We start from the raw sequence: 25,071 nt of genomic DNA on the forward strand, positions 1-25,071 counted from the left end.
TTGCTGTATGCATTTTGGACCTTCTTTTAAGTTTTTAAAAAATGTATATATTTTCACATGGTGCGCGAATACTTATTTTGAGTGAAATACTAAAAAATCTTTTAGCAAATTCAGACACTGCTTTAAAATATAGGCACTAATAGTGAGGATTAGTGTCCTGGTTTTTGTTTCAAGAAAAAGTCTTCAGGTCCTTATGACAGATCTTCAGCAGCGCAGACGGTCGTGTGGTCTTCTGAGGTTGTGAAAAAATACAAGATTTGAATAGAACACATTAGGTATGCTCAGCATCCTCAAGTCTATTTTGTCTAATGAAACCAAATGAAAAGGTAATAATAAACTTAGGGATTTCATTTTTCAAATTATCCAGAAACAAGTGGTCATAGCTTGGGAAATGCCATCTGTATTTACAATAGATGGCTGTGTTTGGAGTGGTGTTTTATCACAACAGTGAAAAAGTGTAAAAGGCGTCTGAAGCTGACCAATTACAGTAATGCCACTAGGCATGGGTGTCCTCGCTACCGCCTAAGTCTCGAGGGACCCAAGTGACTTTGTCACATATCTACAGCTAATGTATCTGCCTCATTGGCTCATGGGGAGGTGCTGATGTGGGTGATTTGCTAATGCTCTTTAGCCACAGGAGGCAGCTGTGAAGGAATTATGTTGGTACTGACGGAGTCCAGCAGATTCTCTTGCATCGTGACAACTTCGCTGACTCCCTCAGACACTCAGTGGTGAGTTTGCTTTATTTCACCGTGGGAAAAAAACGAGTTCAAAAGCCTTTCCCTCCATCCTCTTTGGTTGAAGGATGAACGGGGGGGAAAAAGAAAGGTAGGGGTCAAAGCCATTTGGCAAGGGCAGGCCGCCAAACGACCTTGAAGAGTCTTTTGTTGGAGCAACATTATGTGTTAACTATGGTTTTACCACTGGCACGTTTTGAGTCCAAGGAGGCCGAAGGGTGTTTTTTTTACCAATGCATGGTTCAGTACAGCTTGGCAACGAGCCGTGCTGTTCTGCAGATGCAGTGTCACTGGTGACTGGCCCAACTGGACCTCCCGAGAGTGCTGTCTGGCACTAGCATGACACAAGCTGTGATTGTCACTTCATTAAAACTCTTCATATGAAGTGTCACCTCTAATCAACCCTTGGCAGCCACCGTCATTTCGATGTTTTGTTCACTAAGTGTTTTTTTCACTAAGTCTAAAAAGAATCAGTTGACATGAAGTTGGGTCTATTGGACATAATTCTAATTTGGTGTAAAGTTCTGTTCACATGTTTTAATTTGTGTATTATAAAACATTTGTATATTATAAAAAAGATGAGAGCTTGGACAAGGAACTAGTTTTTCATGGTAAAACCATTTCTGCAGTGTTTGTTATGACATAGTTAAGAGAACATTGGATATTATGCGCTGAGGAAGTACATTACTGTCAGGGGTGTTTTCTACCCCTCTAGTAGGGCTTCATTAGTGTGTGAAGTTATTTTCTCTAAATGCTTCATATGTTTTACTGGAATACTGAGAAGGATACAAGTGAGTAGATGTTTTTTTTTTATGACAACCTGAGACAACAAAAGCTTCTGTCGTCATAAGCAGGTTGTTATTCTTGTAGACACAGCAGGCGACTTTAAAAACAAAACGTTGACCAGTACAATGAAGCTTTCTCCATTTCATCCACCAGCAAGGTTGCTCCCCTGAGAATTAGTTCTTTGATGAACGGAATGTCTTACATGGTGTCCCCTGCATTTCCCAAATTCCTTCTTTTCCATTGCCAGTCTACACTGCATTTTTAAAAGATGCCTACGGATATTGTTACTAAATAGAATTGGATATGTGAGACATCATTTAATTTACAGAAAAAGGCCCTCAGGCACTGAAGAGCAATTCTGCTGGAGATTTCAAAATTTCTAATGGGCTACAGCTATAAAACTTCCTGCGTTGAAGGTGAACAATTCAAAAATAATTCAGGCCTCACTATCCTCAAACTTGCTATCTATCTATCTAACTGTCTATCTGTCTGTCTGCCTGTCTGTCTGTCTGCCTGTCTGTCTGTCTGGCAGGACATCACACTAAAGAGAAATATTGAAAAATGATTATAGGGACTGAGGGCAGGAGACGGAGTCTCTTACATGTTATTATTTAGCAACTAACATATAATTTAGCATCTAACTCATGCGATTATATAAAGACATCTTTGGAGTCCATTAATTAATGCTCAGTATCTGGATTTCTCAACATTCACTGGTGAATTGAGAGTTTCATAGTTGTTGATTCAGATGTGTGCATGTCAAAGCTGTTAACTGTTCCTGATAGTAGTTAGTTGTGATTAGGCATAAGCAAGGCTTTATGGTGTATTGTATCATTTCTGTCATATTTTTACTATTAGTGTTCTGCCCTTTTTGTCCTCAGGACTGCTTTTAAACAGAACAATTTATAACTGAAGGCTGGGCTGTTAAATAGTTTAAACTTTCATTGCCCGTTCAGTTGTCAAACTTTCCATTAACCGTCATGCATCATGCAGCATTAACAGTTAATGTCTTAAATTTCACCATCAAGGTTAGATCAATATCCAAGCTGTCCCTCCATGGTAGTTTTGTGCCTAGCCTGCCAAAGGTGGTGTGATAACAGTGAAAAAGGTTAACTGATTTCTTGAGAGAGCCGTAGCCCAGCAGAAATATGACCTGCGCTTTGATATATGGACCTGTGTGACATTTCCATTACACCATTACACCAATAAAGTCAACTTTTGTCTTCTTGCAGCTAGCTTCAAGTTTGGAACACAAACAGAGGACTCTCAGAGAAAAACACCCAGCTTGATGCCTCAGGCATGTTCTTTCATAGCGGGTCCAGTTGAAAAGCATCTGTTTCTGTGTTCTGTTCAATAAATGACTAATTAAGATTCAATAAAGGCTCCTAAAAAGAAAAAGGAGGTTACATAAAGTGAAAGGTCTGTGTGCCTAAGCTGTCTACTTTCCCACTATTGTTAATAGGGTGAGCCAGAGAACAGTGAGAAATGACTCATTACAACATGGCCTAACTTACTGATCAATCGGTTTATAGACTCCTAAAGAGTTTCAGGTGACAATAACTGACTGTAGGTCTGCTTCACATTTATAAGTTATAGGATATATGAATATGTATGAATATGATGTAAGCTTGAAAGAGAAGCTGTTCCCACCTTATTTGACCTTATTTGACCTTATTTGACCTTGGCCCTCTGTGATGTTGTCATGGCTGGCTACATAAGATACCATGAACCTTCAGTGTCATATCAGAAATTTCATGAATATATAATTATATATAATTCTCTGGAATGTTTTGTGGGTTTATTATTTTTTAACCTTGGTATAAATATAGCATTTATATCCTAAACATATCACATGAATAAAGGGTTGGGAAATGTATGACAGCTAAATTACCACAATAACAGATGGTTTTTTACTTAGTTGTTTTAAACAATAAATATGCCTAGAAATTTCAAGTTTAAAGTTCATTTGCACGGAAAGTCAAAGTCATACATTGAAATGTTTGTGGCACCGGTGCTTTACAACTGTGCATAGCTAAGCACCAAATTTGAATGGAAAAACAGTACATATATGGGGGCAGGTGGAGTGGGCTTAACACATGCAGGGTGGGGGGTTTCCAGAGGATGGCCTGACAGATAAGAACAGGAAACCGAGGCTACAATTTGCATGTGACAACAGAAGATTGGAAAAACATTCCCTGGTCTGATGAGTCTCAATTTCTGCTGCATTGAATGCAGCAATTTTGCCTGCCTGGTTGGCAGTCAGGTAAACAGTCTGTGTGATGGGTGACTGCAGTCAGTGGTGGTTTTCAGAACTTTCCTTAGACAACATGCATGGAAGATGTCTTGTAAGGCTGGGAGATTGTTTCCAGTGATAAATGCAGTGTCATAACTCTCTGAAGGGCTCCGTGGAAGCAGCTGTGATACATCTAGTCAAGATGCTTTCTGTGGTGCTTCTGTACGGATCGATCGGTGTGGGGGGGGGGAGTCGAATCTTCCCGAGTCATCGCATGAAACGTGGTTGCTGACGTGCAGATTTCACTACAGCGTTTGTGTGAAGGGACTGTGTCCTGAGGATCTTGATACAGCTGACTCTTTCCACAGTGGCCCCACTGATGTATAAGGGGGTTTGATGAGAGGGTACATCTCCCTGCAGTCTCTGGTAGTCCATGATCGTCTCATTTGGTTTGCTGATGTTAAGACATAGGCGTCTATTGTGACACCACTGTGCTAGTCCTTATCTCTGTAGGCTGTTTAATCACCTGTGATGAGGCCCACGATGGTTGTGTCATGAGCAAACTCGAAAATGATATTTGAGCTGTGCATGGAGACACAGTCGTGTGTGTACAGGGAGTACAGGAGGGTCCTGAGGACACATCTCTGAGCAGCGCCTGTCCTCGAGGACAGTGCGGAGGAGCTGCGGTCACCGTTCTTCATAACCTGGGGTCTGTTCATCAGGACATCCATAATCCACTTGACCAGATGAGTGTTCAGCCCTAGGTTCTTGAGCTTTGTGCTGAGTTTGGCCAGGATGATGGTGCGGAAAGCAGAGACGTAGTCGATGAACAGCATTCTCACGTAGATCTTTTCCTTATCTGGGTGTGTGAGAGCACTATGCGTCACTAGAGCTATGGAATTGTCTGTGGAGCTGTTTGTGTGGGATACAAATCAGAGAGGGTCCGTGCTGATCAGAAGGGAGGAATAGATGTGAGTATTGTCTCGAAGCACTTCATGACTATAGAAGTCAAGGCCACATGTAGGTAGTTGTTCAGACATGTGACTGCAGGCTTCTAAGGGCGTGGTGGTCTTAAAGTATGTAGGAATCACAGACTGTCTCAGGGAGAGATTAAAGAGCTCACTGGCACATGCTTTGAGAACATGGCCACGGATGCCATCAGGACCAGGTGCCTGGCATGGGTTCATCGTCCTTAAGGATCTGAGCATATCGTGCTTCGAGGTGGTTCGTGTGCAGCTGTCTCAGTCTAGCGGTAGTTTCACTGATGGGAAGGTTTGCTTCAAACTGAGTGTAGCTCTTTCGCTCTTCTGGTACTGAGGCTGACAGTCCCAAAATGCAGATTTTCCCACTTTAGAGCACAAGCTATTCCACATATGCTAGAGGTCAAACCCTTAGTAGTATGACTCAGTCTTGTTCATGTAGTCTCTCTTTGCCATTGAAAGCTGAGCCTGTAGTCTGATCCTTGGCTAACTGCTAAGCTAACTGACGATGGTGGCATCAATAATAATTACATCATTTCCAAAGCGAACATTATTGACAACTGACTGTTGTCGCCTCTTCTATAATCTCAGCAGCTTTATGCCTTTCTTTCAACAGTACCTGAAGATCTCTCTGTTGAAGAAAGAGATGAGCTGTCCAACATTCGTCGAAGGAAAAAAGAATTGCTTGATGACATCGAAGTAGGCTTAATTCAGCTTTATGCACCTTATTCCTTTCTGGGAAAATGGGCCGTTAGATGACATGTTTCCCCCTCTTTTGCAGCGTTTGAAGTGTGAAATAGCTGAAGTGATGACAGAGATTGAGCAGCTAACATGCGTGGGAGAGTGGTAAGAGCACTTCACCGCCAGCTCAACAGCCTCCTCACCGCTCTCGCTGGTTATTCTCCAAAGAAGGCCAGACTAAGAAAAATGTTTCTGATAATTAATGGTTATTTGTTAAATATATATATATATATATATATATATATATATATATATATATATATATATATATATATATATATATATATTTATATATATATATATTTATTTTTTAACACAGCAAAACCACACAAAGGAATAAGCAGATTGCTATTGGAAGAAAAAAGTTCAATATGGATCCTGAAAAGGTATTTTTATGGCACTTTTTTAATTAAACCTGATTATGTTTAAATAAATTGATACAATTTTCTTCAAAGAAAAATATTACCGATCAATTTACATTTCTTTTTTTAAAATAATGGGAATCTCATGTTAAAAAAAGAATATATATGTGTGTGACATTTTTTTTTTTAACTTTTAGGGAATCAGGTTTCTTTTGGACAATGACCTTTTACAACACACACCTGAGGACATCGCACAGTTCCTGTACAAAGGCGAGGGCTTGAATAAGACAGTCATCGGGGACTACTTAGGGGAAAGGTGAACTGCAGCGTTTTATCAGCACAGCGGCTCTCGCTTCACCTCCCTCCATTAAAGATTTATGTCTTGCTAAGACCTCTCCGTATATGAAGCCGCCCCCCGCCCCCCCCCCCCCCCCCCCCCCCGGAAATTATGTCCCCTTCTGAAACAGATGAATCTGTCTCCGTACGTCAGTTCTTTTGAGCCTGTCACCCTGACAACGCGTAGGTGTCTTATCTCCTTGATATGATCCCCGCGCTGCCTCTCAGCACCCAGGCTTGCAGGAAACAATATCGCGCTCTCTCTCTCCTGATTCTTATCCGTCAACTTCCGTGGCATGGAACAGTAAGCAAATATTAGAGGCCAATAAGTCAGTGTTAGAAGAGAACATTCCGGAGGCGCGTACCGCCGGGCTGCTCCATGGTGATTTTAAAACCGGAACAGTTCACTGAGAATAAAAACAAATCTAACGAATGAGCGGATCATTGGCTGAGACGTGGAAACGAGAGAAGGAGGGGAAGGGACAAAATGGCAGAAAGAGGGCGAGACGTGAGTAGTGTCGGAGGGATTTAGGCGCACGCTCGTGGCTGGCTGTACCAGTAAGCCCAGCCTGCAGGCCATCATCAAAGACTGGTCCTTTTCTTTTGCTTCAGACTGTAAACAGTGGTGCATGAGGAACAGCTGGCAATCATTGCTAACTGTTTTTGCCAGTGGTGCTGGCGCCTGTTATTAGTGAGCAAAGAGACTGAGTGGACGTGAGGCGAGTCTCTAGCTCTCCTAAAGTGCTCGTTTAGTCTTTATTCCTCACTTCACAGATAATTAATAGGAATATGAAGTGTTGGTGTGTGTAATTTATGCTATAGGGGAAAACTGCAGTTTTGAATTTGTGAAGTGCAGCACTAAATTTAGTTCAAATGGAAAAAAAACTACTTTATAAATTTGTATACATTTGTGCAAATTGTGTATACATTTCACAAATATCCCACTGATTAGTATAGAACTTGCTATATAGATATAGAAGCTGCAAGATGTATATTAACAGTGTTCCTGATAATATATGATTAACAATGACCCACCCTGCAAGGCAAAGAGAGAGAGAGTCCTCCATGAGAAATCCTTTCTCTCCATGCTCAGGGACGACTTCAACATCAAGGTTCTGCAGGCCTTTGTGGAGCTTCATGAGTTTGCAGACCTCAACCTGGTGCAAGCCCTAAGGTGATTGGCTCATGCCCTAACCCAGCCCACCGCTTACAGCCTCCTGTGTACTGATGGATGCATGGAGAGGATGTATTTATTTAGGTCTTTACCTCATCTCTCATTGCTCGTATGACGTATTTTGACGGACTAGAATGCATTAATTTCACTTTGTAAAAGCGGAAAAATCTTTTCTCCAAATGTACCTCACTCATTTAGTGGCATTTCTTCCTAGTCTGACATTGCTGTGAGGCTTCCAGAAACAGAGGGCAGCTGTCATTTCTGATGTCTCATCTCCTCTGTCAGGCAGTTTCTGTGGAGCTTCAGACTTCCGGGCGAGGCGCAGAAGATCGATCGGATGATGGGAGGCTTTTGCATCCCGATACTGCCAGTGCAACCCTGGCGTTTTTCAGTCCTCAGGTTGGCACCCTGCCGCTGACAGACATCCAAAGGAGTCTCCTGTCTGAGGAAACGTCTGTTGCCAAAAACAACCCTCTCTAAACCAACCCCCCCCCCCAAAAAAACCCCAAAATCCGTTCATATGTGAGGATCAAAGGCATATAAGAACACAGCCCTTCACAGTTTACATCTCACATATGGCAAGAATAATTTGGATTGTGTGCTAAGCAAGACTTTATCTCTCTTCTCTGAGAAGGAGTATGAATTAGAGATCTGTAGAGAGTGTGGTCCTCTGAAGGAAGGGCCTTACAACCACGGGGATAAAAAGCGCAGGTGTTGGCAGAGAAACACAAAAAACTCCACAAAACACAGTGCTTTGGCCAGAGACCAAGGACAGTCCGCCAGGAAGAAGCTTTGAACTGTCATTTATTGTAGATCCAAGCCCGCTGTGTGCCAGAGCATGAGTAGGCACAACAGGAGGGTCTGTTGTTCCAAACAGGTTTCTTTAAAATAGACTCACAAAGTAGGTTCGCCATTAAATAAGGCCCATATTTTCAGTTCCGCCATACCCTTTCCCGAGACCAGCTGGTTTTCTTTTTAACTATAGAACGGTCAGGTCTGAGTGCTCCAACAGCTCAGTCATGTCGTTTTTTAATTCCGTGGATGCTGGGTTGAACAGGAGCTGTTTGTCTCTTTGCTCTACAGACACATGTTACGTCCTGTCATTCGCCATCATCATGCTTAACACCAGCCTGCATAACCCCAATGTCAGGGACAAGCCCTCGGCCGAGAGATTCATCTCCATGAACCGAGGCATCAACGAGGGGGGTGACCTGCCGGAGGAGCTGCTCACGGTGAGGCTCACGGTGGACCAGCGCTGTGCATGCTTTTACATCCAGTGTGCATGTGATTATTAAAATGTGTCTGCGTGCATCTACTTTTCTTGCAGAACTTGTATGAAAGCATTAAAAACGAGCCATTCAAAATCCCTGAAGATGACGGCAATGACCTGACGCACACGTTCTTCAACCCGGATAGGGAAGGGTGGCTGCTGAAGTTAGGTCAGTGAATCAATGACACACGAATGAGCCTAATTAAATCTTTTTTTGTGGTGGCTATTTCCTCATATCACTTAAACCTCAAAGACCCAGTTTTGCAGATTAATTTCATGATCCATTTTAGATTGTTTTTTTTTTTTTTTTTTTTGTGAAGTCACATAAATAGCACAAAAATAGCACAACAGACAAGGCTGATAAAGTCGGGGTTCTGGAGCTGTGAATGACAACCCCGAGATAGGAGAGAGGGCCGGGCTCAGCCACAGCTGCTGAACCCTCTCGGGGAACCTCCCTTAGGCTCTCACGTTCCTCAAGCTTCTCACACTGCTTCATCACCTCCGTCACCATTTGAAACGCCACATTTAGCCCTACAAAGTGAAACGCTGCCTTTCCTGTAGCACAGTGAAGCGGAACTGGGCCAGCGGTTTTCTGGGCCGGTGCTGGTGTGCCGATCCGTTTATACCCGCAGTGATACCTATGACTTTGTCTTTAGCAGTATACGTATGCATACAGTAACTGTCTTATGTCTGTGACTGGCGAGAGATGGCACACAACCACCTGTGTTCAGTATATCAGGAGATTTCTCACGCAATAATCGACGTGCGACACTTGGGAGAAGGCAATTTATGGCACGACAAACTTCACCTATTTGTGTGGCCTAGATAATATGTGGAGTACGTCTCTCTTTTGGTCTACTTCACTAAGGGAGCGTATGGTCTAAAAAAGTTTAGTCAGAAGACTTTGTTCAGCACAGTTACTGGTACTGTGCTGCTCGGGAAGGTTCACTGTCTGTAAATCGCCAGTCACGTTAGTTTAAAAAGTCTGTAAATACAATTGGCAAGATATACAAGAGAATTACCTATGACTTTTACAGCCAGTTCTGTTGCACCTAATAACAATAGAGAGTTTTTCATTTTTTAAGACATTTTACACAGTAATTACTGCATTACCAGATAAATGGAAAGTGCATGATGGGTGCATGATTTTTATTGAAGTCATTTAGGAGTGAGGTCAAGCAGATTTTATATATATATATATATATATATATATATGTGTATTATGTAATATGTGTACTATGTAATTATGTGTATTATGTAATACATAATATGTGTATTATGTAATATGTGTACTATGTAATTATGTGTATTATGTAATACATAATATGTGTATTATGTAATATGTGTACTATGTAATTATGTGTATTATGTAAATTGAGAATTTTAATTAAATCCATTTCGCTTTGTTCTTTTGCAGGAGGGAGGGTGAAGACATGGAAAAGAAGGTGGTTCATCCTCACTGACAACTGCTTGTACTACTTTGAATATACGACGGTGAGCGGTGCTACACGCTACGTAATGTTACATGCTGCTTGTGTTTTTCATAAGAGCTTGACTGTGATTCTGAGGAGCGAAAAACTGAAGGGAAGATAGAAGCTCTAAAGATCACAAAAAAGGAAGAGCAGGAAAGGGAACGAGAGAAGGGTGGGGGAGCTTAGAGGAAGAGAGGAATAGGAAGGGAATCCAGTTTGTCTAGTGGTTAGGCGCTTTCCTCGGCGTTGTCCACAGTTAATGTAGCGCAGCTGTAACACGTTGGCGTGTCCAGTAGAATATGTGGCCAGTTTTAACCGAGCCCGCCCCCACAGCAGAGTTGAGCTGGCTGACCTGCGGCAGTCACCACGCTGCTGTACATTCTCACCAGTGACTGAGCACATGGTGCGTTTCCTCCACAGTTGCGTACCAGATGTAAAGCTGGAGACAGTCGGTTTTTGCGCTTGGCTTCCTCGCTGTCTTGACCTCTCTATTTCATAAGCCCCTCCCACCTCCCCTGCCTTCTATGCTGGGAAACATGCCACATAAACCCACGGGCTAATGGCTCTAAAACAAATATTCAGCGCTTTAGTTTGGCATTACTGGAATATTACTCATCTCTCCCCAGGATAAGGAACCCCGAGGAATCATTCCGTTAGAGAACCTGAGCATAAGAGAGGTGGATGAGCCAAGAAAACCAGTAAGCCCAAGTTTGCCTGTTAGCCATCCCGTCAAGAAAAACATTGGTGCATGGTGCTTTAAAAACGAGGTGGAAGTGGTGCTAACGCTTTGATGCTTTAACCTTTCCAGAACTGTTTTGAGCTCTACAACCCGAGCCACAAAGGCCAAGTGATCAAGGCATGCAAAACAGAGGCGGACGGCAGGGTTGTGGAGGGGAACCACGTGGTGTACAGAATCTCAGCCCCCACCCCCGAGGAAAAGGAAGAGTGGATCAAATGCATCAAGTAAGTCTCTCTGGCGTGCACGCACACACGAAGGTGGACAGTCATATTCTCACACTGTGAGACTGATAAGACTGATGTTTCTGGAGCCACAGGAGGTCCTTGCGTTTTCCGGTGGATAAAGAGCCACTGATTATTGGAGAGCAGTGAGCAAAGATTTTCCGACCATCCTTGGTGTCACTTCCCATGTGGACTAAAATGGACTCTTTGTCCCATATGAAGATTTTTCTAGTGAGGAAAAAGATAAACACGGCACTTTCTGAGGCGTTGCATTATTTGAGTTATTCTTCTGAGCAATGTACAAAGAATTGATGTTTTCAGGCTGCAGCTGCTCTGAAGGTGACTGTGCACTGCAGTGCTGAGGGGAACTTCTCTGTGGGAACGTTCCGGCGTCATGTCCCTTGACTCAGTTATTCTAGCATGCGTCTCCCTCCGTGGTGGTCGCTCAGATGGTTTGCTAAGTACATGCTGTCTTAGCACGTCCCACGAGCCTGCTGGGAATTCTAGGCCATTTGCCGCTTCCACCCACCTTTGCCCTTCCCTTACTGGACCTCTTTGGGTATTTGGTGACTTCACCAATATTTATTATTTGAATAGCAACAGCGATGAATATGACACCACAGTTTTAAAAGGCTCAAATGAAACTGTAAGCAGATAAAACTGTTTTTTGTTTCGTTTCCGTTTTTTGCACACATTTGTCTCTCTGATGTTTGCAGGGCCAGCATCAGCAGGGACCCTTTCTATGAAATGCTGGCGACCAGAAAGCGGAGGGTGGCCACCAAGAAATGAAAGTGGGGTGTCTGCCGCCAGAGCAGACACCCCAGAACCAGCATCTACTGGCTGCTCATCTACAATGGAGGCTTTCTCTCTAGAAGACCCCCCTGCATAACCACAGGGGTTTAGCTGTGGGCGAAAGATTAACGTCAGCCAAGACAAGACTCTCTGTAGTAAGAGACGTCCATGGCTGGTGCAAACCTTTGATGTGATCATCTGCAGATAACCAGGAGAGTTTGGCTTTTTCTTGTGTAAAATGATATGCTGAAATGGATAATAGGCCTTTAATTCATTGTGTGCTGGTTAGATTTACTTGTGTTTTAGGAAAGTGTGATTGTAAGCTAGTCCCTCTACTCACTACACTAATCAAACCTTGCGAGCTCAGCACCAGACAAGTATAGGACAAAACTGAACCATGTCGGCAATGCAGAGGACAGTCACGACTATGCTGCCCTCTACTGGTAATTACATTTTACCCCTAATCCTCTATTAACTTGAGAACACCCTCTTTACACATCAGTTTTATTACAGACTGTATTTGATCACTTCAAAACTGACCTCTTAACCACTGATGTACTGTTCTCTCAGCATACCTAATGAGATGTTGATTGCTGTGGAAACTGGTCAAAACAGCTGAACTAGGCCAAAACCTGTCAGTACCTCATAATGAGCAACTACCTATGCCTGCCCAAGCAGGTATTGTAAGTACAGGTTTAAGTAGGGACGCTGGGTGAGGCAGTGACGTTGGAGCCATTCTAAAAGCCTATGACTGATACAAACCATAAAAATCAGTTTATTAGGTGGGGCCCAATGTTCTATTTTTTCAAGATCCCCAGCTCCCTGGGTTTAAGCAAGAACTGGAAACTGCTGCCAGACTAACCAGAAACAAGGTGTTTTTTTCTCCTCACAGTAATCCCTTTATTGTTGTTTATTCTAAAATTATCTATTACATTACTTTATGATCATAACTTCTCATTTAAATCAGCAGGACTGGTTGTGTAGAGATCATGGATATGTAAAGTTATAGAATTGAGTAAATTATCAATGAAATTGCATATTTACACTCAGCCTTTAATGGTCAGATTGCATTCTGATGTTCCTTCAATAATTAAGATGTCTTATGTCCACTGTGCATTGAGGAACCAAGTTATTGCTTAAGTAACATGCTATTATACTTTGTTGTATGTTTAAAAAAAACTTAAGTTATATGAGCATATGGAAGTATTTCTTTTCTGTCTTGTCTTTACCCCCATGTGCCTTAAAGATTCTATCAAACTTTATGTAACTTTAATACTGTAAGATCTTTTTTGTAGCTTTCCAAAATGTATACCAGCTTGACAAAACCCAAGGACACCAACAGCTGTAAGGCCAGACTAATGCCATCTCTGACCTCAGTTACCATCAGTCCACATTCCACTGAAAGAAAAATATTTGCACTTCAGCATAAGGCCAAATGTTTATATGGAAAGCTAGATGTTGAAATGTTTATAACTGTAACTCTTAGAAAGCCAACATTCAATTTAGTTTCACTGGCCTTGAAAAGCTGAGGCAACAGAAAGCTTGGAAAATGTAAAAGATTAAAAAAAATTAAAGCTCAAGAACAGACATAAGTTCCTTTTAGTCAAACCTTAAAGTCCTAAGGATCTCGAGTAGTAGTCAGTTAAGATCCATAAATTCTCTAGTGTGAAAGTTCTAAATGGAAATTTACAGAGGAGTGACACAGCGGTAGCAGAGAATTAAAACTGCAAAGTGCATACATATGAAGCTTGGTCCTGCCCTTTTGAAAACTAAAACTAGCAAAACAAATTCTTTTTTAAAAAAGGGGAAAAAGCTTAATTTTAACCTGTAAAAATAAAACATACCAGCTAATGCCCAGTGAAGCAGCAGTCACACATTTTTTTTTCCTTTTTCTTTATCCAAAAGGGGAGAAAACGGACCTCACCCTATACAAAGCCACTCAGCCCCTCATCACATACATATCTATTCACCCCAACAAAAATGTGTAAACATGAGAGAAAATGTTACAATTGTAGACATTAAGGCCTTTCCCTCTCAATTAATATATAATGTACAATGTATAAATTTATTTTGACATGCTACAGTAAAATGTATAAATTGAACATAACCATTTTTCACTTTTATTGAAGGGGAGAAGAAGGTGATGTAACATGGCCTACATCATGCTGAGTGGTTTTACTGAAAGAAGTATCCATACTGAATTCCTGATACAGGACTGAAAACAAATAACTGATAGTACAGTTGAACTTAAATTCACAGTATTTTTGACAATAATTATTTAAAAACAAAACGCACATGCGCACGGGCGCACACACACACACACACACACACACACACACACACACACACACACACACACTCCACAGCCACACAATATGATGCAAGGTAATCGTTTTCTTATATATTCTGCTTTGAAGAAAACCAGAAAAGAGAAAATAATGCCACAGCATGGATCCTGGATAGTCTCAAGCTTTAAAGAAACAAAAGAAATGACCAAGGGGTTGGGTAGGAGTTGAAGCAACACGAAAATCAAGTGTGTCCAGGTTAACTGTGGTGTAAGTGCACACAGAGCAACCGCACAGGTTGCTCCGTCGAGAGAGAGCTCTAGACAGATATGTGAGAATGGTGACATCATAGCCAGGAGACGAGTGCAGTCTTTCCCCTCTTATGCAGCATGTTGGTTGAGTTTTCTTCTCATTCCCAAGGAGGCATCCTTAAAGGGAGAATTCGTCTCATCTTCACAAGTGAGAAAGTCCTGAGTCTGTGTCTGAGCAGCAATTCTGATGTTAAAGCTCCAGGCTTCATCTTTTTTTTAAAATGTATATATTAATTTATACAGTCTGCATTTTTCATTGAGTTTTACTTTAAAGTCCAGCTGTACAGTATGGTAAAAAAGGGGAAAAAAAAACAACCTTAAAAGTTTTGTGGTAAAAATACAGTATTTTATCAATTATTAAAGCACCCTTTTAAAGTTGAGGAGCTTATTCTGAAGCTGTAGAGTTCATCTCTTTCTCAATTTTGTGTTCATGGTCTTTAAAAAAGAAGAAAGAATCAATCAACATCAGTAAGGAACTTTACTACATGTAATAGCTGACATTGTGTCAACATAATCCACTAATCTGAAATATCAAATCTACCATCAAGCTTGCTCACCTTAGTCCTGAGACAGGATCTCTTTCACTGAACATTTGCAATCTCCTGTTAAAAAAAAACAAAACAAAAAACATTAAGAGCCGTTTTAAGAATTGTGCACCTGTTCAACTTATTTGGTGATAGAAGTTGTCTTAGTAACGCAAGACTTCCTAAAAAACAAAGCAAGCCTTCTATGAAGGGAACACACTTACATCTGTGGAGGAGAGTCTGTTGCACATAGTGCCTGTGACTGCGTGTGGTCCTGCACATGAGATGGACTTCCTACTGCTGTTCGTGGAAGTGTAGCTCAGGCGTCTGTATTTCACCTGGTCACCCCTGTCATTATGGCAGTACCCACGAACACTTCCGCTGTAATGGTTTACACCATTATCTGCAGTACACAGGCAAAATCGGGTTAATTAACACTGAGGAACCTATTAAAACGATTTCTGTCACTGAATGGATTGTTATAAATCAGCAACCACATAGGAAATGGTCAAATTAGAACACGAGAGTCTTTGAAAACGTCAGAGTCCGTGTCGTGCACCTGAGTGACCATTAAGATGGCAATAATCCTCAGTAGTAGCTGGACTGGTGCCAGCTGGCGACTCGCCTGGGTCAGAGCTGGCGCACCGTTTACGGCCAACTCTCCCATCACCGCCGTGGCTTTTACAGTCCCGCTCGTCCGAGCTACGGGAGGAGCGACTCTCTGTACGAGGCCGCTCATCCACCTCGTGCTTTCTCTTCTTCTTCTTTTTCTTCTTTTTGTGTCGCCAGGAGCCGTTGCCATCTCCATTCCTATCAGAAGGGTCCCTCTCTGAACTCCTGTCGGTTGAGAGTGATTTTGCTTAAGGAATCAGGCTACTGAGAAAACTTTCTGCAACAGTGACCATACTGCACTCCTAGCCCCTCGCAAATCACACAGCATACAAATGGCCATCCTTACACAACACAGATAACATAAAATGGTCTTTGGTTTGTGTTTAAATAGCTCCTCACCTGTGCTTCTCTCGGTTCTTTTTCTTGGCCTTTTTAGCGTTCTTTTTCTTGCGCTCCTCACACGGATCTTCCTCATTATCCGACAGGCTGCGTTTTCGGGCCGGCTGTCGCAGGGATGGGCTGGCGGAGCGTGGATGAGGTGCTCTCGTCACGCTCTCCTCTGCTCCACGGGGCCACCTGTCCCGAGTGCGCCACTGGTGGCCTGAACCCCTCTCTCGGCTGTAGTGGCCAGAGGAGTGGCGAGCGTCATGGCAGTTGACCCCATGCCACCGCTCTCTGTCCCAGTCGCGCTCCTCCCTGTTGCTGTGATGGTGGTGGTGGCGCCGGTGGTGGTAGTAGTGGTCTCGGCGGTGGTGGGCATGCCCGTCCCGGTACCGATCTCCCTCTCGCTCTCGCTCTCGAGGGTGCCTCTCTCGACTGGGGGAGCGCTCCTTAGCGGGATGGTAGTCCCTCTCAGGCCGATGGCCATACCCGTAGCGCTCCCGACTCAGGTCCTCATGCTCTCTCTCTCTCTGCCGCTGCCTCACCCTGTCTCGGTCCTGCGTGCAGGTGGAAGTGTGTGGCTGCTCCGAGTCTTTAGCACCCTTGTGCTCCTCATCCAGTCGTTTGCCCTCCCTGGAGCCAGGTGCACCCGGCTCAGGCGCTGTTGCCTCTTCCCTGCAGGTACCGCCACCACCATCCGGCCCGAATGCGTCTGTAGCTGCCACGGGCCTCTCTGGAGCCCTGTGCCCGTCGGGCCCGTGGTCGGCCTCGGGGGCCGTTGCGGTGCCTTTCGCCACAGAGGTGCCAAGGCAGTTGTTGGGCTTGTCTAGTGAGGTGGTTTGGGTGCAAAGCGTGACAATGGTTGGCTTAGCCAGCGTCTTGGTGGCCAGCGGGGCGCTGGGTGGGAACTGGCACGGCGAGTGCGTGGCATGCTGCTCGAGGGGCTCAGGCAGCGCTTTTGCCCGTTCAGAGGAAGGCGAATGAGGGTACAGGTCATCAGAAGTCACTGGCTTGGAGCTGAACAGAGAAGAAAGTGGCAGCGGTGTTACTGGGTTTAGCTCCTTAAACTTTTCCATTCTACTCACCGAATGAACAAAGCTGAAAGGGTTGCCGTGACCAGAGTGGCTTGTGTACCTGGACATGTTCCTTCTGAGCTGGGCATCCAAACCGCTGGTGGGGCTGATGAGGGAAGATAAAGATCCTCCGCTTTCTGTGGTCTGAACATCAACAACAAACGGCTGTTAACGGCCATTCACTGGTACTTGTTTCACCGTTACTCTGTGTCCAGCAGTCCTGAGGATCTAGAACCTGCAGAGTTCACCTGGCTAAACTCGATTAAGTTAATGAAGGATTTCAGTAGCAGGTGTGTTAGAACTGCACAGTTGTAGCTCTTCCGGACCAGAGCTAGGCAACCCTGTTCTATGGACTGGTCGCAGATATTCAAATTAAAGCTTTTACATTTGTAAAATCTGAAGTAGAACAGAAATTTAAAGTATACTACTAACTGTGGTAAAAAGGCCCACAAACACCATCGATTAATCATGTTTGGTCAATCATGTCATACCTTATCAGAAGGCTTGAAACCATTGACTTTATGATGGCCGTTCTGGGTACTGTGAACAGGTCCTGATCCGTTTTCACGTGGGAGTGTCCCAGGGAAGCTACTGGAGCCTTTGGTCTTGGGGGTGAGCGAACTTGAGCTGTGGGAGAGGGGACCATCCATCCCACCTTTCCCATTGGCTGTCTTGGCACCAGGGTAGGGCTTCACTGTGCCATTGTTCAAGGCTCCTCCGCCCTCCTGGTCAGACTCGTCAGATGACTCCTGGCTGTAGGGGACCAGGAAAGCCGCCCCACTTTGACCGGCAGTGTTGCCGTTGACCTGCGCAAGCTTTTGGAGATCTGAGGTAGACTTCGGGATGCTAGAGGAAGAGGACGAGGGCAGCAGTTGCAAATGGGACGAGGCGGCAACCGAAGAACAGCTGGGGCTCGGCTGGCTCTGGCTGGGCCGCACCGCCTTTCCCTGGCCGATGAGAAAGGTTAGCTTGGGCCTCTTTGGTGCGTCCGCGATGGCTGTGGGACGGACGAGTTGATGAGATGGGGAGGAAGAAGTGGAAGAGAGAGACGGGGTGGAGCCTGTTTTGGTCACAGTGCTTAAGCTGCTGCCACCAGGCTTTGGGCCATTGTGCTCCACCTTCAAGGATCCATTCCCATTGGCATACGAGTTATTCTGCAAAGCAAACAACAGTCCGTTATGGGAAATCTAAAGTCAGGAATTTTGGCCACAGTCAAGACGTAACAGTATAAACAAACAAACAAAGCACTGCTCGCTCATTCACACTACTCGATAGCAACAACCATCACAAATAAATCCTAATTCATCAGATTTATTGTTCCAGTGAGGTCATGAGTGGTGTGGTGATGCCTTCACCATGTGAGGAGGAAGCTGTGGACCGATGAAGGACGCGGAGGTGTACGGAGGCCCATTCATCTTGGCCGTGCTGACCGGGCGAGGGGAGGACTGACCAGGAGCATACATCATGTGGTTACAATCTTCGCTTTTAAGATCTGTTGACCTAAAGATTAAAAGGAAAAAAAAAAAAAAAAAGTTTATAAAAAGCATTTTAAACAATCCCACTGTTCAAAAACATTAACATTTGTTTGAGCAAATTTAAGTTTAATCCACCTGATGTAGAATAGCAAGTATGCTTGTTGGTTCAGCACTGATCTTATGTCGCTAATGGACACTGATGCATCGTTCATCTGATACCACTGCCCAGTACTAGCCTGAAACAGAGGATTATTCCAACCATTAGCTAGATCTGAAACTCTATAATGGCCAACACAAAAAACGAATGTGCCACCCATCGAACCTTCACGTAGCAGTAGTAGTGTCCGGCGTGACAGCTAAACCCAGAGTGGACCAGCACAGAATACAGCCCGTAGACCTGTGGCTCTCCGTGGGACTGAGACATGAATGGGCGCATGTCCAGATACTCTGGATATCTCACGTCCTGTGCGGAGGGGGCCAGATATTACGAGAGGAGTCGCATAATTTTCAATACTGCTCGTATTTGTTCTGATACAGATTGTGTTAGACAACTTCAGGAAACCGTACAACAGCAACAATAACATGGCGGAATTAGTCATGACCACACCTTTGCAATTTTGCCTCCATTGAAGTTAGCGAAGCGCTTTAGGGAAATGGTGAGCACATTGGAGCTGCGGTGAACTGTAAACCTCTTTGAGGCTTGGACCATTTTCTTACATCTACAAACACAACAGAATTCACAATGAGGCCAGAAAGGAAAGATAATGGGCATCACAAGTCACTGTAAATGAATGCCTTGTGGTCCTATGATTACTGATATTTGTAGATGAAAGAGCGTGGTGTTCTAGAGCTAAAATGCTGTGCCTTACAAATCCAAGGTCATCATGCAATGTGTTAAAGAAAAGGAGTAAGGAGCAACTTTATTGTTCGGTATTATAGCATTTTGTAGAATTTGGGCAGAAACAGCCTTTTGAGCTATATGTGAATACATTGGTAATATTAGGCTGGCAGTCTGTACTTGCTAGTCACCGTCATCCTGAATCTATGGGACATGCTACCATTGGGATGCACATTTACCCTAGAGCACATGGATTAGTTGAGCAGACACTTACTTGGTACACTTGTAGGCATTGTCCCCGTCAAGCTGCTCAGGTTTAACAAATTGCTCAAGAGCTTTAGTAATGGTTGGAGCAGTCTGTAAAACACAAAACAAGCACAGGCTGAGGGATTTAAAAAATGTCTGTCAAACTGATAGCATGAGAAATGTTCACCCCAAACACTTTGGTTTGGGACAAGTAATAATCAAATCACTGAGGCAGCAACTCTCATTGTGAGACTAAAGTGTATGCCAGACAAGATGCCATCTTGAGCACCCTTAATCATCCAATCAAATGTCTGCCTCTCTGTGATGCATGCACATACACTAACAAGCTACTGACAAACAAGGAATCGAATTCAAGGCACAAATCACTTCTAGTGACATGCTACAGTAATCAGTAAAGGGTTCTTCAGTGCAGCTAACAGCTACCTTAATGTCCAGTGCAATATCCAGATATGGATCAAATGTATCGGACACTGCTTTGCAATTCAAACACTTCACTGTGAAAGGAGAAAGACTTAATATTACTGATCAAAAACATTTCAATTAGCATCAGCAGTTATACACTCTGAATACTCTTTGTTAAGATTAATATATAATAAAGCTTTACAGTAAAAAAGGATTAATTCTCTAACAATTAAAAATGCAGATTTAAAATAAGATACACAAATTGGCACAAGTGTATGATTGGCAAACTCACCTCTTGACCTCAGGTAGCCTCCAAATATCTGATGGATCAGAGTGGTTGCCTGTGTTTGCCTGTCCAGTCTGATGAAACGAAAATGGTCAAGCAAGACAAGAAATGTAATTTATTCAGACGGAGAGAAACTACAACAGAATACTAAAGACAGCATAGGAGCAAATAATTGCCTTTGCAGTAACATGCAATTGTGAGAGTATAGTTTACTTTATGTACATCTAAATGGGGTCTAATGTGTGAAGAATGCAGAAAAATGAAACTCAACAATGCCCATGATGGATTTCACTCCTCAAATAGCTAGTAAAGTCAATGATTCATCCTGAATGTAGGTTGCTAGCTGGGCAATAGTGGTGGAATGTTGAGAAGCAGCAGCTGGCACCATATCAAGGCAATCTTGGGAGAATGCACATGGCCCACATAGAGGGTACTAGTGGGCTAATATGCTAGCCATAGACAAGCATGCTGTTAGCTGCAGACCGTGGTATGCAAGAGCCGTGTATGAATAAATCATGATTTCCTGCAAAACTACCCAGGATGCCTGTGCTTTCTGCACAAATGCAGAATGCATTAATGCAATAAATCCACTTTGATTTAGTCCAACATGTCATTTTATAAACAGGAACAATTATCTAAATCATTGGTGGATATATTTGAGATCAGTGATTTTCTTGGGCCCCCAGTATCAAGTTACCAGTCCCCAACCCTTGGAATGGTAAGCAAATATATAAATAATAAATGCCCAATAAAGAATCCTTGGAACCAAATCTTTAATCTTTAGTAAAATACTTATAGATAGAATACCAAATGGAACTGAAGTGAACATTTCCTGAAACTGAACACAGTTGAATTTTAAAAAATAAATTAAAATTAAATTAAAAAAGCGAGTAACAGCTGTAACTATACCAGCAAGAGATTATTTAAAAATACCAGTCCGCCAGCAATTAAGTAGCAACCAGTGCTTTCAATAAAATTGCAACCAACAATGATTTACAGTGTGGTCTATATAAACTCACTTATTTCCAGGCAGGCAGGACTTTTGCATAGCGTCCACTGTGTATCGCAAGAACTCATGGGCGTCTTCTTGACTCCCAAAACGAAAATGCTTTTGCAATTCCTTGGAAAAGGAGACAAAGCAGACAAACCAATTAGTAATGTTCGCATCTAATGATGTTTTATATAGGAATAAGGTGTTTGTTTTGTCCATCAGAGGTTGCATACTCACGTTTGAGTTCATTCAACACACCGATGGGTTTAATGACATTTCCCGAATTGGCAAATACCTGGGTTATGTGATTCTGCATGGTGCACATCATGCAAAATCCAGGCTCATGACCTTTGAGGGGAAAAAAGATGACTAGGATCAGAATTAAGGCATGGTAAATATAGACCTATTATCACAGAAGACCAGTAGACCATTTTATACAAAATTAGTCCAAATATTTTCTATATGGATTATTCAATTAGAAAACCTTTATGGAAGCATTAAAATAATCACAGCTCCCACAATATTGTTAAATAGACTGCACATTGGACAAACATGCTTCCATATGTAAAAATGGATTAAACATAATCCAAACAAACAATAGTCACAGCAAATATTAATCAGCAGATCAGCTTGTTTGTTCTCATCACACTACAACATTCTACACACAATGAAATTAAGCAGGGAAGAACTATCCTCAGGTTAATTTTCCAGAGGTGTTGAAGAAACTGTTGCAGCCACAGGGAACAAGCGCACTCTGCTACGAACAAAGACACCTGCTGCTTCATGCATCAGACTGTTCTGCTGGCACCTGTTATCTAGCTTTGAAAACTATGCTCTCATTATAGCTGAGACAAAATTATTTACCCTACGTTAGTAAGGTCTAGACAACTAGTGCGCTTTTTTTCCTTCCTCCCCTGACATTAGAACATTATGTAGACAATTTATCCTTACTCAACTGAAAACACTGGAAACAAGCCCAAATCATATTCTAGCTGAGCTATGGGATTGTGGACAGACTGCAGTCAGCTCAAATAGGCCTAATTAGGTGATCATATAATAGCTAAAACAGGCTATGTTGGATATGTTAAATACCAAGTCTAGCAGGAGAATGATGGGCAGTGACTCACATGTTTGGAATGCTCTCTGGACAGCATGTAGTTGGCAAGAGGAGCCGTGTAGGAGAGACATTGAAGGGCAGAGTTTAAAAAACATGTGTTGCCCAGGTTCTGGAGACCTGCTCCAATACGATGGACTTGGTTCCACTTCAAGCAGAGGCGTTCTGCTGGAAACAGGACCTTCTGGGGTTAGAGCGATGCCATCGGCACAGGTCATCAACACTACATGGTCAAAACAGACATATCCATTAAGGCTTTCATACTGCAACACAGCTGCATCAAAAATACTTAAAGGACACACACAACAGGTGTATATGCTGGAACACAGAAAAACTGAAAAGTACTTGCCTGGCTCCTTGGGCCTCTCTGTCGGAAGCGCAGTGGTGCTGCCATACACTGCCGCTCCGATGCTGGGAGCCATGCAGGCCGTCTTTGCCCTCGCGAGCTCAGTGGCGGAAGGGCTCACACTCCAGCTGGAACTGCTGCCGTCCATGTCTCCAGAGGAGAAAGGAGTCAGGGAGCCAGAGTGCTTGCACCGCACTGACTCAAGGTCAGACTTCTCTGAAGGTTTGTCAACTATGGTCATTGTTCATTTCTGAAAGAAAGCATGCACCAGATCACTGAGCCTACATTCACTTTTCATAGTGTGTGCTGCAAGAATGTACCTTTGGACATTTGCTCTGAATGAATGAACAGAATTAATCAGAGTTTACCTATGCTGGCTGGGGGGAAAAAAAACCAACCAAAAAAACCCCAAAAACAACAGATTGCTGGAAAGTCTCCTACCTCAAGATGGTATGATAACTTATTTAGTTATTCAGAATCAAACAGTGAAATGCCAATCAGTGCTACCAACAAATGTGTTTCCTGGTACATTTTCACCATAGAGAAATTAGTTGCAGGTACATGAAGATGTACACTCTAGAATTATACAGTGTGACTGCTTAAAAAGATTCACAGAATTCACAAAATTGTGTCAATTTTAGCCTGAGCTGACAACACCGGCATGAACGTGATCAAAGATATTGCTATGCCAATATTAGTTTTAAATATGAATATGGTGAACAAACGTTCTTTCTTTATTCCTATTCTCATAAGATTAGATCGATCAAGGAACTAAAATCTAAATCACAAATATATATTTAGTATAACAGATAGTTATATTTAGTAGCTATATTTAAAAAATTAGCAACAGAAATAGTATATTTGCCAGACAAAATGTTTAATAAATAGTTTCAGGTAGGGTTTATGGCGATTTGGCCAAATCATCTGAAAGTTTTTTAAAAATTAAAAAGTTGAAAACCTGTAAAAGCCACCAGGAAACATCAGCCATTACCGAGGGAAACCGGCATGTAAACGTACTTCTCTGGACTGTTCCCTAGCAAACTATTTCACGTCCCTTGAAGTTTGTTGTGCCCGAGCCAACACGACGAGACTGCAGCCGCAACACGTGACTTGCAGGAAACACCGTCGGAGCGTCGACATTAGTGAAACCTTGAACTTGAAACAAACAAATGTCTGTTGTAGCCCGCTAAACGTTACAGTCGCCACAGCCGCGCTAGTCCTGAATTTGCGACTTTAAACAGAAAGACCTAGTAGTGCTCTGCGACCTGTTAAGTTTTCACACTGGCTCTAGCTATAGCTCAATTACTTAGGTAGCAAGCAAAGTAGTTAGCATGAGCGCTACAGATATGAATAGCCGGTGCGTTGTCACGGGGCCCGCCGTCGCCTCAGAAAGCGTTACAAACGCTATATAAACAGCGCGCAATTTGTCCGCGTTCAGCTTTAGTTTCGCGTGTAGCCCCTCAAAATGCAACTAGCCTCCCACATTAAATACAGCGGCGTGACTTCTGAACGCGAACCTGTCGACGTTCAACCGAAACACCACAGCACCACCCTCCCACCTCCGTGCCCTAGGAAGAAGCGCTAGCTAACGAGAAGCTTAGCGGAGGCTTTCGCGAACGACATAGGCCTCGGTCCCAAATAACTTCGAAAATGTCACTACATCCATGCCTGCGCCCGTAATTTAAAACGCGAGACGAGGTTATTGATCATGTAGTGAATTAAATACCTTCTCGCCGTGCTTCAATCGGTGTTTTGGTTTTCAAGCGTGCATGGCGGTTTGTGTGGCACGAAACGCCATGGTAACGGCGAAACGTAACAATACAGTCGGAACGCTGGGCGAACGTTCGTGCCGCACGAGACCGCCTTGGAACGCCACGAAATAAGGGAGCATCGACATTTTCGCGTAGACCTACGTGACAAGTAGCGGCTCCGTCAGCGCAGTGTCCTCGGCATCCGAACAGAGACGTACAAAAGCCAGGGACACGGCGGGCACGAGGTTTAAAATTCGCCGGTGTACGCCTGCCGAGAAACATTAGCCAGCTAAGCTAGCTAGCTAGCGACATCAAACACTCAACGTGTAGCCCCGGTGCGCTCGCGTCCTCCCAGCAAACACGCTAAAACAGCCACACGGGCCCCTGGTATGCTCTTAAGACCAAATGGCGAAAGATGTACCACAATAAAAGCAAACAATTCGCATACCTGTGATTTGTTTAAAAAAAAAAAAAAAAAAAAAAAAGATTTAGCTGTGTTCGTCCATTCTAATATCCAGAGAGCGTCCGGCGGTGAACAATGACGTCGTTTCCCCACGGGTCCATCCGGGAAA

At 43.3% G+C, this 25,071-nt stretch overlaps 2 protein-coding genes across 2 annotated transcripts in view; one reads left to right on the forward strand and one right to left on the reverse strand.

The window, feature by feature from the left end:
• Positions 1-13,393, forward strand: part of cyth3a (cytohesin 3a) — a 14,232-nt gene extending 839 nt beyond the window's left edge. Inside the window, 13 exon segments of the mRNA XM_027013492.2 lie at positions 5,353-5,435; positions 5,518-5,582; positions 5,797-5,863; positions 6,037-6,155; positions 7,269-7,349; positions 7,635-7,692; positions 7,694-7,748; positions 8,433-8,581; positions 8,677-8,788; positions 10,037-10,113; positions 10,718-10,789; positions 10,900-11,054; positions 11,768-13,393. Of these exon segments, the coding sequence (XP_026869293.1) occupies positions 5,353-5,435; positions 5,518-5,582; positions 5,797-5,863; positions 6,037-6,155; positions 7,269-7,349; positions 7,635-7,692; positions 7,694-7,748; positions 8,433-8,581; positions 8,677-8,788; positions 10,037-10,113; positions 10,718-10,789; positions 10,900-11,054; positions 11,768-11,840 (1,166 nt within the window). The 3' untranslated portion in view covers positions 11,841-13,393.
• A 543-nt stretch (positions 13,394-13,936) lies between these two features.
• On the reverse strand, positions 13,937-24,986 carry usp42 (ubiquitin specific peptidase 42). Its single transcript, XM_035533251.1, is given in 21 exon segments — positions 13,937-14,874; positions 14,997-15,041; positions 15,188-15,366; positions 15,523-15,800; positions 15,975-16,973; positions 17,091-17,173; positions 17,521-18,183; positions 18,385-18,529; positions 18,640-18,740; positions 18,827-18,967; positions 19,112-19,223; positions 19,617-19,699; positions 20,033-20,103; positions 20,304-20,371; positions 21,317-21,417; positions 21,518-21,636; position 22,252; positions 22,416-22,592; positions 22,594-22,625; positions 22,752-22,998; positions 24,948-24,986. Coding segments are annotated over 19 exon segments (3,612 nt in total). The 5' UTR covers positions 22,990-22,998; positions 24,948-24,986; the 3' UTR covers positions 13,937-14,874; positions 14,997-15,020.
• Between the last annotated feature and the right edge of the window lie 85 nt (positions 24,987-25,071).

Source organism: Electrophorus electricus, chromosome 14, assembly GCF_013358815.1.
Source record: "Electrophorus electricus isolate fEleEle1 chromosome 14, fEleEle1.pri, whole genome shotgun sequence".
NCBI classification, from domain to species: domain Eukaryota; kingdom Metazoa; phylum Chordata; class Actinopteri; order Gymnotiformes; family Gymnotidae; genus Electrophorus; species Electrophorus electricus.